Source organism: Leptopilina heterotoma, unplaced genomic scaffold, assembly GCF_015476425.1.
Source record: "Leptopilina heterotoma isolate Lh14 unplaced genomic scaffold, ASM1547642v1 Lhet_180, whole genome shotgun sequence".
NCBI lineage: Eukaryota > Metazoa > Arthropoda > Insecta > Hymenoptera > Figitidae > Leptopilina > Leptopilina heterotoma.
Genome location: NW_025110897.1, coordinates 1,074,200 through 1,086,426, shown reverse-complemented (window position 1 = coordinate 1,086,426; position 12,227 = coordinate 1,074,200). Strand labels below are relative to the sequence as shown.

The 12,227-nt window shown below is 32.0% G+C and overlaps 1 protein-coding gene across 3 annotated transcripts in view; it reads right to left on the bottom strand.

The window, feature by feature from the left end:
* Positions 1-12,227, bottom strand: part of LOC122500033 — a 289,403-nt gene that overhangs the window by 133,019 nt on the left and 144,157 nt on the right. For all 3 annotated transcript variants that reach the window (XM_043608729.1, XM_043608731.1, XM_043608730.1), the window contains 5 exons: positions 9,225-11,714; positions 5,270-6,218; positions 2,247-2,499; positions 1,677-2,138; positions 1,313-1,579 (listed from right to left, as the gene is read on the bottom strand). In XM_043608729.1, the coding sequence (XP_043464664.1) occupies positions 1,313-1,579; positions 1,677-2,138; positions 2,247-2,499; positions 5,270-6,218; positions 9,225-11,714 (4,421 nt within the window). The remainder of the gene's footprint in view (positions 1-1,312; positions 1,580-1,676; positions 2,139-2,246; positions 2,500-5,269; positions 6,219-9,224; positions 11,715-12,227) is intronic.

Below are 12,227 nucleotides of genomic sequence, written 5' to 3'. Positions count from 1 at the left end.
TAAATAATTGAATTCTTTTTGGAAAATATTATTAAAATAGTAGATATTAAAAATTATGTATGGAAATGAGGGAACTTTTTGAAAATAATGAAAATTTTGCCAAGATTTTTATTACAATATTTGAAAATAATTGAATTTCGGAGAAGAATTTTATTATGTAGAAAGATAATTAAAATTTTGACTGAAATATCAAAATTTTTTTAACATAATTGAACTTTTGCGAAGAATTTTATTACTTTTGAAATAATTTAATTTAAATAATTGAATTGAATTGAAATAATTGAATTCTCCAAAATTAAATTTTTTTAGTGTTTTTAACTAAAATGCTTTTATAATTTCATTATTTTTAATAATTAATTAAATAAAGATTAAAAAATTTATCTAATTTCAGAAGAATTCGAATTATTAAAATTTTTAAAAAGTCTAAGTTCATTAAAATTACTAATTAAATTCATTAAAAATTGAAAGTTTTTGAAATTTCAAATTTCAATAATATATAAGAATTATTGTTGAAAATAGAAAAAATTGAAGTTTTTTTTATTAGAATTTGCGGTAATTTAATAGTTTATACGGCAAACAAAAAAGACACAAAAATTCAGAATTTTCTTATGAATTCTAAATATTTAATTTTTTTCAGTAAAGATTCCTGACTTTTCCCTGATTAATTCTACTTTCTCTATTTTCTTCAAAAAATAATGTTTAAAATGTACTTATTTGTTTAAAAAAAAAGTCAGTAGTTTAAAAGAAATTTATAGAGGCGAGAGGTGATATTACAAAAAAATTTAAATCATATTTAAATTGTATAAAAATAAATAAGTATTTTGATTGTCAATTTTTGTTTTTCGAGAAAAAAACAAAAATAGTAATATTTTAATTATTTGAATGTTAATTAATTATTTTTCTCTAGGTCTGCATTCAATTGAATGAACGACCTTATAATTTATTAAATTCTTTACGTTATATTATTTAAATCATTAACACAAAAAACATATTTATAATTATTATGTTGTGCTGTTAATGATCTAAATAAAACATAAAACTCTTTGAATTCTCATTGAATGTAAATTCTATGATTAGGTACAGTTTGAAAAAGATTTTAAAAAAGAAAGAAAAACTTGTTTACTTTTGATTAGAAAAAGGTGAAAAAGGGGACAAATCACCAAAAAAAGGAGAAAAGGTGACAAATCATCAAAAATTGTGAAAAAGGGAACAAAATGGGAAAAAGAAAAGGAAAAAAAATCTGTGATGTCTGTAATTATCTAGCGAATGATTAAAATTAATTTAAAAATAGAAATAATTTCAAATTTGTTACCTGAAGGTGTCGTTCTGTTGAGCAAAGAGCGTTTACTCCACACGGGTTATGAGCTAAGCAAGCGATTCTACAAACATGATCCTCGCAAATCTTTTCCTCGGAACACTGTTCTTTTGTGTCGCATTCGATTGGTTGACAGCCGATTTTATCATCATTTGGATCGCCAAAGAATCCTTCTTGACAAGTACATCTGGCCTTGTGGTTAACGGCGTCACAGATTGCATTACGTCCACAGAATGCAAGGTTGCAGACTCTTTGACATTCAGCCTTAAGATGGAAATATTTTTGTTAGTTGTAAAACTAGAATTCGTACTTAAAGGCCAAAATTAATTATGAATTAATTAAATTATTCTAGAGTACTCACTTGTCCAATGTTGTTCTTGACACACTTCTCCGAAGAGTCGCAATCATCGTTGGAAATGCATTTCAATTCTTGTACGCAGATGCTGTTTAGGCAATACTGATAATCGGGACAGGTGGCATTGTGTCTGCAGGTTGGTTGACAAAGACCATTGATGCACAACTGGTCTCCAATGCAGTCCCTGGTGCTAGCACACAATGATGTGCAGATTCCTCCATTACAGGATGAACCCGTTGGACATTGATGATCAACTTTGCAGTACTGAACAGGTGTACAGCCGAGGTTTGGATCTCCAGTGTGACCCGGTTGACAAGTGCAAACTGCGCTGTGGTTCAAGGGGGAACATTCTGCTCCCGAACCACAGACATTTGGCACTGAGCAAGGATCAACACACTTGTGATCGAAGCAGGAACTCGATGGACCGCAGTCACTATGATAGTTGCATTCCAGATGAATGCACTCCACCTAAAATAATTATTTATTGAAACAATAAAGTTAGATAATGATATTTGAATTTAAATGCTAGAGAGATAATGTTAGGAAGATTTTATTATTGAGTTGAATGCTTCATACCAGTGGGTCTCCTCTTGTTTGGCCAGGACATTTACAATGCGGCACATGATCTTTAACGAGGCATTGGGCGCTCCTGCCGCACACGGACGGAGTGTTGCATGGGTCACGACAAGTATTGTCTATACAAGCTGCAGAGTTTGGACAATCGCCATGGGTGAAGCAATCGCCCGGTTGTTTACATCCAGTTTTGAAAGGATCACCCACTAAGCCGTGGGAGCAGGTGCAAGTGAACGAACCCTCTATATTTTGACAACTGAAATCAGAAATTGAGTATAAGTAATATTCTCCTACGCCTGCTCTGAAAGGAGTACTTTTCATTATTAAGAAAGTGTGGCGAAAGTACAACTTTTCTCAACTTCTCTGAACAGAGTGGCGAAAGCAAATTTAGCGTGGCGAATGTGAATCATGAAACGAAGTGTTCTTAAAAATTATTCACTAAATGTTAATGAAATAGTTTGTTACATAACGGTTTTTTTAAAAACAGTCAATGTTCATTCTATTGTTTAAAATAAATATAACTACTTTTTGTAATTTATTATTTTTTTAATTGTAGCAGCATCAATTTGGAATAGAAAGAAATTTACCGCAAATTAATTGGTTGACTTTTATAAAAATTACAAACAACTTTTTAACTGGGACATATATGTCCCAGAGTCACGAAAGGGCTAAGAAATATATAAAAAAATTGTTAATTTACGAACTTTAAAAACATTTTGGATTCGCATGAAACTCTTGATCCGGTGGTTTATAAGGTCGCTGCTTATGGATCTGATGTAACTTTTTAAAAATGCAAAATGGTGCGGATATAATATAAATTTTTAAAAACCAACATCAGATTTGTAATCAGTAACACAAAACACTTCTGAAAAAAATTACAAGCGAATTGCATTAGTTTTTTAAAAAGTCGCCCTCCATATATTGAACCCAACTTTTTAAATTTTGAAAAAGTAACATCAAATTAGTAATCAGTGTCCCAAAAAACCCCAAGTATTAACTTTCAGGTTAATTCAATGAATTTAAAAAAAATTGTTCGCCATTTTGAATTTTTATAAACTGAACTTGAATTCGTAATCAGCATTTTTTTAAAAAAATGTGTACAAAAAAGTACAACTGCTTACGAGTCTAATATTTTTTCCAAGAGTGATTCAACGTTCCTATCCTTTCACGCCAGGAAGGATATATATTTTACAAAACTTTTAAAGCCATCGTTCTTAACGAATCTTTGCATTTGAAGTAGCTGATTACGAATATTGTATTGAATTTCAAAGATTCAAAATGGCGGATCCAACATGACGGATAACTGATATCGTGATTTTAGAGCTAAACAGCTGACAAATTATTTTCAAATCTTTCTAGTTTTTGCAAAAATAAATATTTTTCAATTTTTTTTCTTGATTTTAGTAGTTATTATTTAATTGGTCAATCAGTGAAAAATGACAGAAATTTCAATAATTTTTAACTGATCTTCAGTGAAATTTCACTGATTCAAATCGCGAGAATAGAGTCACTGATTCTCAGTCAAATTTCACTGCTTTTCAGTGGAATTTCACTGATTCAGATTTAGAGAGAAAATAATGAGATTTGTTATTTTCTGAAAAAAATTATTGCGACTTCCAAACAGTTTTGGCGGACATGAAACCTTTTAAAATTAGTTCCTTTTTTCATCTAGTAATCACACAAAAATTTTAAGAAAAATAAAAAATGATGTTTTTGAGAAAATTGACTTTTTTGATTTTTCGGAAAATGGCCTCCATTTTGTTAATTTTCAAAATTTTTTATATTTTCAAGTTTGCAAAGAAAAAGTATCAAAAACACTACTATAATCAAGAAAAAAATTAAAAAATATTCATTTTTGCAAAAACTAGAAAGATTTGAAAATAATTTGTCAGCTGTTTAGCTATAAAATCGCGATATGTCTTAAAATTTTCAAACACTCATAACTGAGCTAAAAATTTTTTTTTCGCTAAATAAAAAAATACGTGTCTCTTTATTTGTCCTAAAGAACAAGAAAAATTACCTTTAACTTGATTTAGAATTTTTAACCTATTCGCTCTGCATTAATTGAGATAGAATCAGCCAATTAAAAGTTCAAAAATTAACTTACATTTTAGTTACTTAACTTTTCTTAATGAATTATGTGCGGTTCTTTTTTGGAAAAAGTTTCTTTTTTCATCTAGTCATAACAAAAAAATTTTCAGAAAAATAAAAAATGATGTTTTTGAGAAAATTGACTTTTTTGATTTTTCGGAAAATGGCCTCCATTTTGTTAATTTTCAAAATTTTTCAAATTTTTAAGTTTGCAAAGAAAAAGTATCAAAAACACTACTAAAGTCAAGAAAAAAATTGAAAAATATTTATTTTTGTAAAAACTAGCAAGATTAGAAAATATTTTGTCAGCTGTTTAGCTCTAAAATCATGATATGCCTTAAAATTTTTGAATACTCATAAAACTCAGCGAAAAAAATTTTTTTTCGACAAATAAAAAAATACTTTCTTACTTTACAGTCTCTTTTTCGGTTTTATTTTAATTCTCGTCTATTTTCTCAGTTATTTCAAATTTTCCGGCTAGTAGACACTGTCGAACGAAATTAATTAGGTTTTCATTTTCAGATTGTTATTTGTTGGAAGTTTGATTAACTTAAAATTACTCCCGAATAACAGTTAAGCGTCATGTCACATGATATTTATCCGATGTGAATGACACTCGTGCTTGCAATATCGCAGGCCAGAGACAATCACGCATGTAATCGGTACAACTTTAAGTATATGCTTCATATGAATGCTACGTGCGCTATGTAAGTGCAATTCCCTCAAATGCGGTCACATCTAAATAGTGATATAAGAGAATGCGTGAGGATTTTTAAGTACATACACAGAAGTACTTGCAATTCTTGCAATTTCGTTACCTGGGTTTGTTATCAATGAAGATAGCGCTATAAATAATCCTTTCTTCACATAATACAAGGAAGTAACTTAACTTAATCAAACTAACTTTCACAAGTAATTTGCAAAAATTTACTTACATTGCTGTCGAGTGACATGGATTCTGCAGACACTCATCAATATCGACACAGGTGTCACCAACGAGAGTAAATCCAGGGTAGCACTTGCAATTACCCTCATGCTTGATTGCTATGCAATTACCATATCCACAATTGATTTGATTGCAGGGGCTCGTGCACTTGTTGACATCTTGATTGCAGAATTTATCCACTGGACAGTCGTTGTTCGAAAGGCATTCGACCTTGAAGCATCCAGACGCGTCGCCAATGTATCCGGCCTGACACTGACAAGCAGCTGCGTGATCGAAAACAGAGCAAACCGTGTTCGGTCCGCAATCAACTCGCGAGCATGGGTCAGTGCAGTTGTGTTGCACACACGCCAAAGAATCTGGACAATTACTATTTGAGTTGCAGCGATGGGGCAGAAGACAGCCCAGAACAACCGGGTCTCCTGCTGTTCCAGTGGGACACGAGCATTTATAAGATCCTTGAAGGTTAATGCACTCAGCAGTGGGATGACAGGGGTGATCGTCGCATTCGTCAATATCGAGACATTTGTCTGGACTGGCAATGAAGCCTTGACTGCATCTGCACCTGTGATTAATGCAAATCTGATCTGGACTGCAACCGGCATCGGAGGTGCAGCCAATTTCGCAATTTCCTTCAATGCATAATTCACCAGGCAGACAGTTGCTGTCGCCGTAGCACATCTTCACGCACAATCCGTTCTTGCAGCGTTCTCCCTGGGCACAATTACTCTGATCTTTGCACTGGCATTGACACGATCCGGAAATGCACACGTGTTGATTCGGGCAGTTGCCTGATGGATCGCATGGACTTGGAAATCGGACACATCCCTGTTGGGGTGTGGGGTTGCCTTGGAATCCTTCTGGACAGGCACAAACTGTTCGATGATCTTGACAACTACAGACGGCGTTGGGACCGCATACATTTTCTCGTTTGCAGGGATCTGAAACAAAGGGGATTAATATTGCCACACTTTTGATCATTCAAAATTACTTGAATTTTTCAGGTTAAAAAACGGAATTTTTCAAGGTTTCTAAAACTACATTTATTTTTTACCACATTAAATAACTCTAACACATTTTTACAAATACACGGAACTTTCACAAAATACTGTATTCTGTATTATATTTAGTATTTATTACTCAATCAGGGTTACCACAAAAATTTAATTTTCTTTTTCCCTGATTTTCAGACAAAATTTTGAATTTTTTCCTAAACCTAAAGAATATTGTGATTCACTTTAAAAATTATTAGACACTTAGAAAATTGTTCCAATACTTTTATTTGCGAATTTCATTAGTTGTAAAATTATTCGAAAACATCAATAACTTCTTTTTTCAATAAATATTTAATCATTATTATTTTTCTACAGGAGTTATTAACATTCTTCAAAACATTCAAATTTAAATCTTTTTGAAATTCAACAACTTTGGAGAATAATATTATATATAAAACATAACTGAGTGATAAAATCATTAGTTTATATAAATAAAAGAATATTGTTACTGTAACTTCTTCAAAATTATTTTCATAATTTAAATTCAATTCTTATCTTCTGCATATTTTTAACTAAAGTTCTTTTATAAATCAATTATTTTGAATAATTTTTAAAAAAGTTACTTAAGAATTTTCAATTCCATTGGTTCAAAATTCAATTAAACTTTTTCAAAAAATTAATTCTACGGAATTATTAGTTAAAAGTATGAAAAATTCAAATTTTCAAACATTTTAATGTGAAATCTTTTCAAAATTCAATTATTTCGAAAAATTCACACTATAATACTTTTAATATTCAATTATTATCTAAAATTTTAACTGTAATTAATTTTTAAATCAATTTTTATTAGAAAATTTTACGAAAATTCAATTATTTAGATACAAAAATAAATATTTTATCAAATAATTGAATGTTTCTTAGAATTGAATTTTTATAAAGAAATTTATCAACAAATATTTAAATAATTGACTTCTTTCGACAAATTTTAATAAAACTTTTAAGAATAATTTCATTTTTCGAGGAATTCCATTAAAATTGTATTAAAAATAATTCAATTCTTTTAAAGAATTTTAATAAATTTTTTAAGAATAATTGACTTTTTGCGAAGAATATAATTATTTATGAATACATATAAATTCTTGACAAGAATTTTCTTAAAATTTTAAAAAATAAATCGACTTTCTACAAACAATATTATTTTTATATAAATAATTGAATTTCTGCAAATAATATTGTACTAAAAATGTTGAAAATAAATAAATTCTTTTAAGGAACATAATTTACATTTTATTAAAAATAATTGAATTCTTGTAAACAATTTTGTATGATTATATTACAATAATTGAATTTTTACTAAGAATTCAATTATTTATGAAGATAATTGAATTCTTGACAAGAATTTTATTAAAATTATCGAAAATAATTGAATTCTTTAGAAGAATTTTATAAAAAATTTGTATTAAATTTAAATTATAAAAAAATAAAAAAATAAATTATTAAAAAAATAATTGAATTCCTGTGAAATTTTTGGAAAATAATTGAATTTCAGTAAATAATTTTATTATTTATAAAGATAATTAAAATTTTGACGAGAATTTTCTTACATTTTTTAACATAATTGAATTTTTGCGAAGAATTTTATTTTATTTTTATTTTTTTGAAAATAATTGAATTCCTGAAAAGAATTTTATTATTTAAAAAAATAATTGGATTATTGCGAAGAAATTTATAAAAAAAATTTGTAAATAATGCAATTTCAGTGAAGTTTTTATTATTTTTGAAAATAATTAATTATTTGAGTAGAATTTTATTAAATTTTCTGAAAATAATTGAATTTCTGCAATCATTTGCAACTTTTCTCCAAAATTCAAATATTTTACTGTTTTGAACTAAAACTCATATTTAAATCAATTTTTATTAAAAAAATTTTACTAGAATTCAATTATTTAAATCCAAAAATAAATAATTTATTCAACTCAATTAAAATTGTATAAAAAATAATTGAATTTTGGCAATGAGTTTTATTATTTATAAAAATAATTGAATTCCTAAAAAGAATTTCTGTAATTAATGAAAATAATTAAATCTCTGTAAAAAATTTTATCATTTATGAATATAAATAGAATTATTGCGAAGAAATTTATAAAAAATTTGTAAATAATTGAATTCTTGTGAAATTTTTATTATTTATGAAAAATAATTAAATGTTTACTTAGAACTTTATTAAAAAATTTTTAAATAATTGAATTCTTTTGGAAAGTTTTTATAAAATTGTAGAAATTGAAAATGATTGAATTCATGGAAAATTTTTGAAAATAATAGAAATTTTGCCAAGAATTTTATTAAAGTTCTTGAAAGTAATTGAATTACAGAGAAGAATTTTATTATTTATAAAGATAATTGAAATTTTGACCAGGATTTTTTTTTAAAATTTTAAACATATTTGAATTTTATGAGGAGAATTTCATTACTTTTGAAAATAATTGAATTTTTGCAATTATTTGCAACTTCTCCAAAAATCAATTTTTTCGGGGTTTTTTTGAGTAAAATTCTTCTATAGAAAAAATTGAAGGTTTTGTATTAGAATTCGTGGTAATTTCATAGTTTAAGAAATTTTCACTTTCGATAGTTAGAATTCAAGAATAAACACAATAATTTTAGAAAACAAAAATTTTCCTGGATTTCGATCAAAATTCCCTTAACTTTTCTAGGTTTTTCAAGTTTTATAAAAGTTCTTGATTTTTCCAGGTTTTTTCATGGTTTATAAAATTCCCTGTCTTTTCTAGATTTTTTCTAGGTTTATAAAATTCCCTGACTTTTTTAGGTTTTTTCAAGGTTTATAAAATTTCCTGACATCTCCAGGTTTTCCACGTTTCTAGTTTGAGGATGAGGGTCAACCCTGACATCATGAATGATTTATAATCTAGTACTTATAATAAGTTGGTAACATACCTTGACATTTGTGATTGATGCAAGATTGATCCGACTGACAATTCCTGCTACTGCGACAGCCCAACATACAGACGCTGTTAACGCATGCCAAGTTGTTTTGACATTGACTGTGGGAAGCGCAAGAAATAGCGCATTTATTATTAATACATTTTTCCCCGTTGGCACAGTCGTCAGACGACCGACACACAGCTCTGCATTGCCCTTCAAGGCAGATGCCATCTTCACACTCAGCATCGATTGAGCAATAATTAGAATCCCGAACACAACCCTCTTGAATCCCCTTAGTCGACGGTACAAATTTGTGAATGCATCGGCAAATCGGTTCTCCGTTAACGATCTCACAGAGTGTGTTCGAACCGCAAGTGTTCTCGCAAGGATTAATGCAAAGATGATTCTGACAAATTGAATGAACCGGACAATCTTTATTACTCTTACACTGACCTTCTTCTTGACAACCCGAATTATAAGGATCCCCGACGTGATTAGGTGGACATTGGCACACGGGACTACTCGAAGCACCGGCAATGCAAATTGCTGAGGAATGGCACGGATTGGGGGAACAACTCTCAACGGCTGTGCATTCGATATCTGGAAGGGGATTGGCTTTAAAACCCGGGGGACATTGGCAGATGGCCTTATGATCATCGGCGATGCAAACCGCGTTTACTCCACAAGCGCTTTTGTCGCACGCGTCATAGCACTTGTGTTCGAGTCTGTTACAGAGTTGAGTCGGAGGGCAGTCGATATTATAGACACAGGGGACTGCTTTGCAACCGTTGCTGGGATCATTGGGGTCGCCGGCATAAAGACCCGGAGGACATTCGCAATTAGCTACGTGATTATTAACGACGCAGAGTGCGTTAGGACCACATGAAACGAAGTTACAAACCGGTTGACAGGACAAAACTCCTTCAAGAGATGATTTACAGGTATGTTCTTCAGCGCAATCGGTGTCAGTAGTGCATTGATCCTTGCGAGTACTTTGACAGCCGTAGCGATCGTTCGGATTGCCGGTAAAGCCCGGGAGGCATTCACAATGAGCCTGGTGGTTGTCGGCAACACACTGGGAGTTGACGGTGCAGGTGAAGGTTTCACAAAGCGATACGCATTTGAGAACGCCTAAGGCGTCAGGCCGACAGGTTGCTTTCGGATGACAGTCGTGGTCGTGAATACAATCAGGAACCGAAGGCTTCTCACAAGAGGACAGAACCGGATTCCATTCGTAAGAGTCGTAGCACTTACAACTAGCATGACCGGTAGCGTCCACTTCGCACCTCTGATTCGTACCACAAGCAACTTTACCACAAGGATTAGTACACTCATGAATCCCCGAGTCTCCGAGAATACAGAAGGTTCCGTGTCTACAGTCCTCGTTAGAATCACAAGAAGCCGGATCGATCGATTTTTTCGGTTGACAACCCTCACGCATATCGCTTGGATTCCCGAAGTGACCATCAATGCAGAGACAGGAGGACGCGTGATTTTGTGTAACGCAGAGGGCGTTCGGTCCACACTGAAGTTTGCTGCACGCGTCCACACACTTTCTGACTCCCTTGCCGATGGAGAAGCAGATTTCCTGTGTCTCACAGTCGAGATCGTTCGAACAGTGCCCTTGGGGATGGCAACCTTTCGAGAGATCGTTGGCGTTTCCACTGTATCCCGGCGGACAGACGCAGATTCCGTCTTGACAGGCTGACCTCGGACCGCAGTGAACGTCACTGCACCTATCAACACACTTTCCACCGACGCAAGAGAAATCCACCGGACAGGGCGTTTCGGAATTACATCTACAAGTCGCGGGATCTATGCACGGACCAATTTGTAACTTCTGACAATCGACGAACGGATTTCCGAAGAAGTCTTCCTTGCACCGACAGTCGTAACTACCGATCGTATTAATACAAACTGCGTTATTTCCACACGCGTTCCCGTTGCATTCGTCAATGTCAAAGCAGCGAATGTAAGGATTGCCAGCGAAACCCGGTGGGCAGAGGCATTCAACAGCGTTGATTCCGGCAATGCAGTGGGCGTCCTTTCCGCAAGAGTCTTGGGAGCAGTCGGACTTGTGTTGTATTCCACATCCGTGATAGGGATTTCCGTTGGTGCCAGGATTACAGACACATTTAGAATCGAGGAGACTATATTCACAGTGGGCGTTGGATCCGCAGGGTGGACTGCATTGGGGTGGTTGAGCAGGCGGCATGCAGAGAAGATCTGGATTTCCCACGAAATACGGATTACAGACACACTTGTTGCTTACGGGGTCACAGCTTGCTCCAATTCCGCAGACAACGCCTTCACATCGGCGCTTGCAACGTCCGCCTATACACACGCTTGGCTCTGCGCAAGGAATTTCCGGAGAACAAACATCTGGAACACACTGACCTCCTGGGAAAGGATTGCCCATGAATCCTTCAATACACTTACAAGTTGGTCCATCGTAACTGACAATGCACTGCGCTCCAGTACCACAAACATATCCATCACATTCTGCAAAAATAATTATCATTAGCGTATAAGTATGAATTTATCACTCGATCGAAAATAGTTATAAGAAAGGTCAATCTTATATTGTAACAGGATAATCAGGGTTGCCACAAAAAATTAATTTTGTTTTTCCCTGACTTTTTTCTGACTGATTTTGACTTTTTCCCTGACCCTAAAGAATATTCTGATTCACTCTAAAAATTATTAGATACTCAAAAAACATTCTATTACATTAACTTACTAATTTCTTAAATTGTAAAATTATTCGCAAACATCAGTAACTTTTTTAAATAAGTATTTAATTATTATTTTTACATAGGAATTAAAATTCTTTTAAAACATTCAAATTCAAACATTTTTAAAATTCCACAACTTATAAGAATATTATTATAAAACATAAAGATATACCAATCATACTCCGAGTCTTCGACTCGGAGTAATTGATATCTTCATGTTTTATAAAAATTTAAATTTCCATAAAATTTAAAAAAAAAATTAAATTATTTACAAAAATTA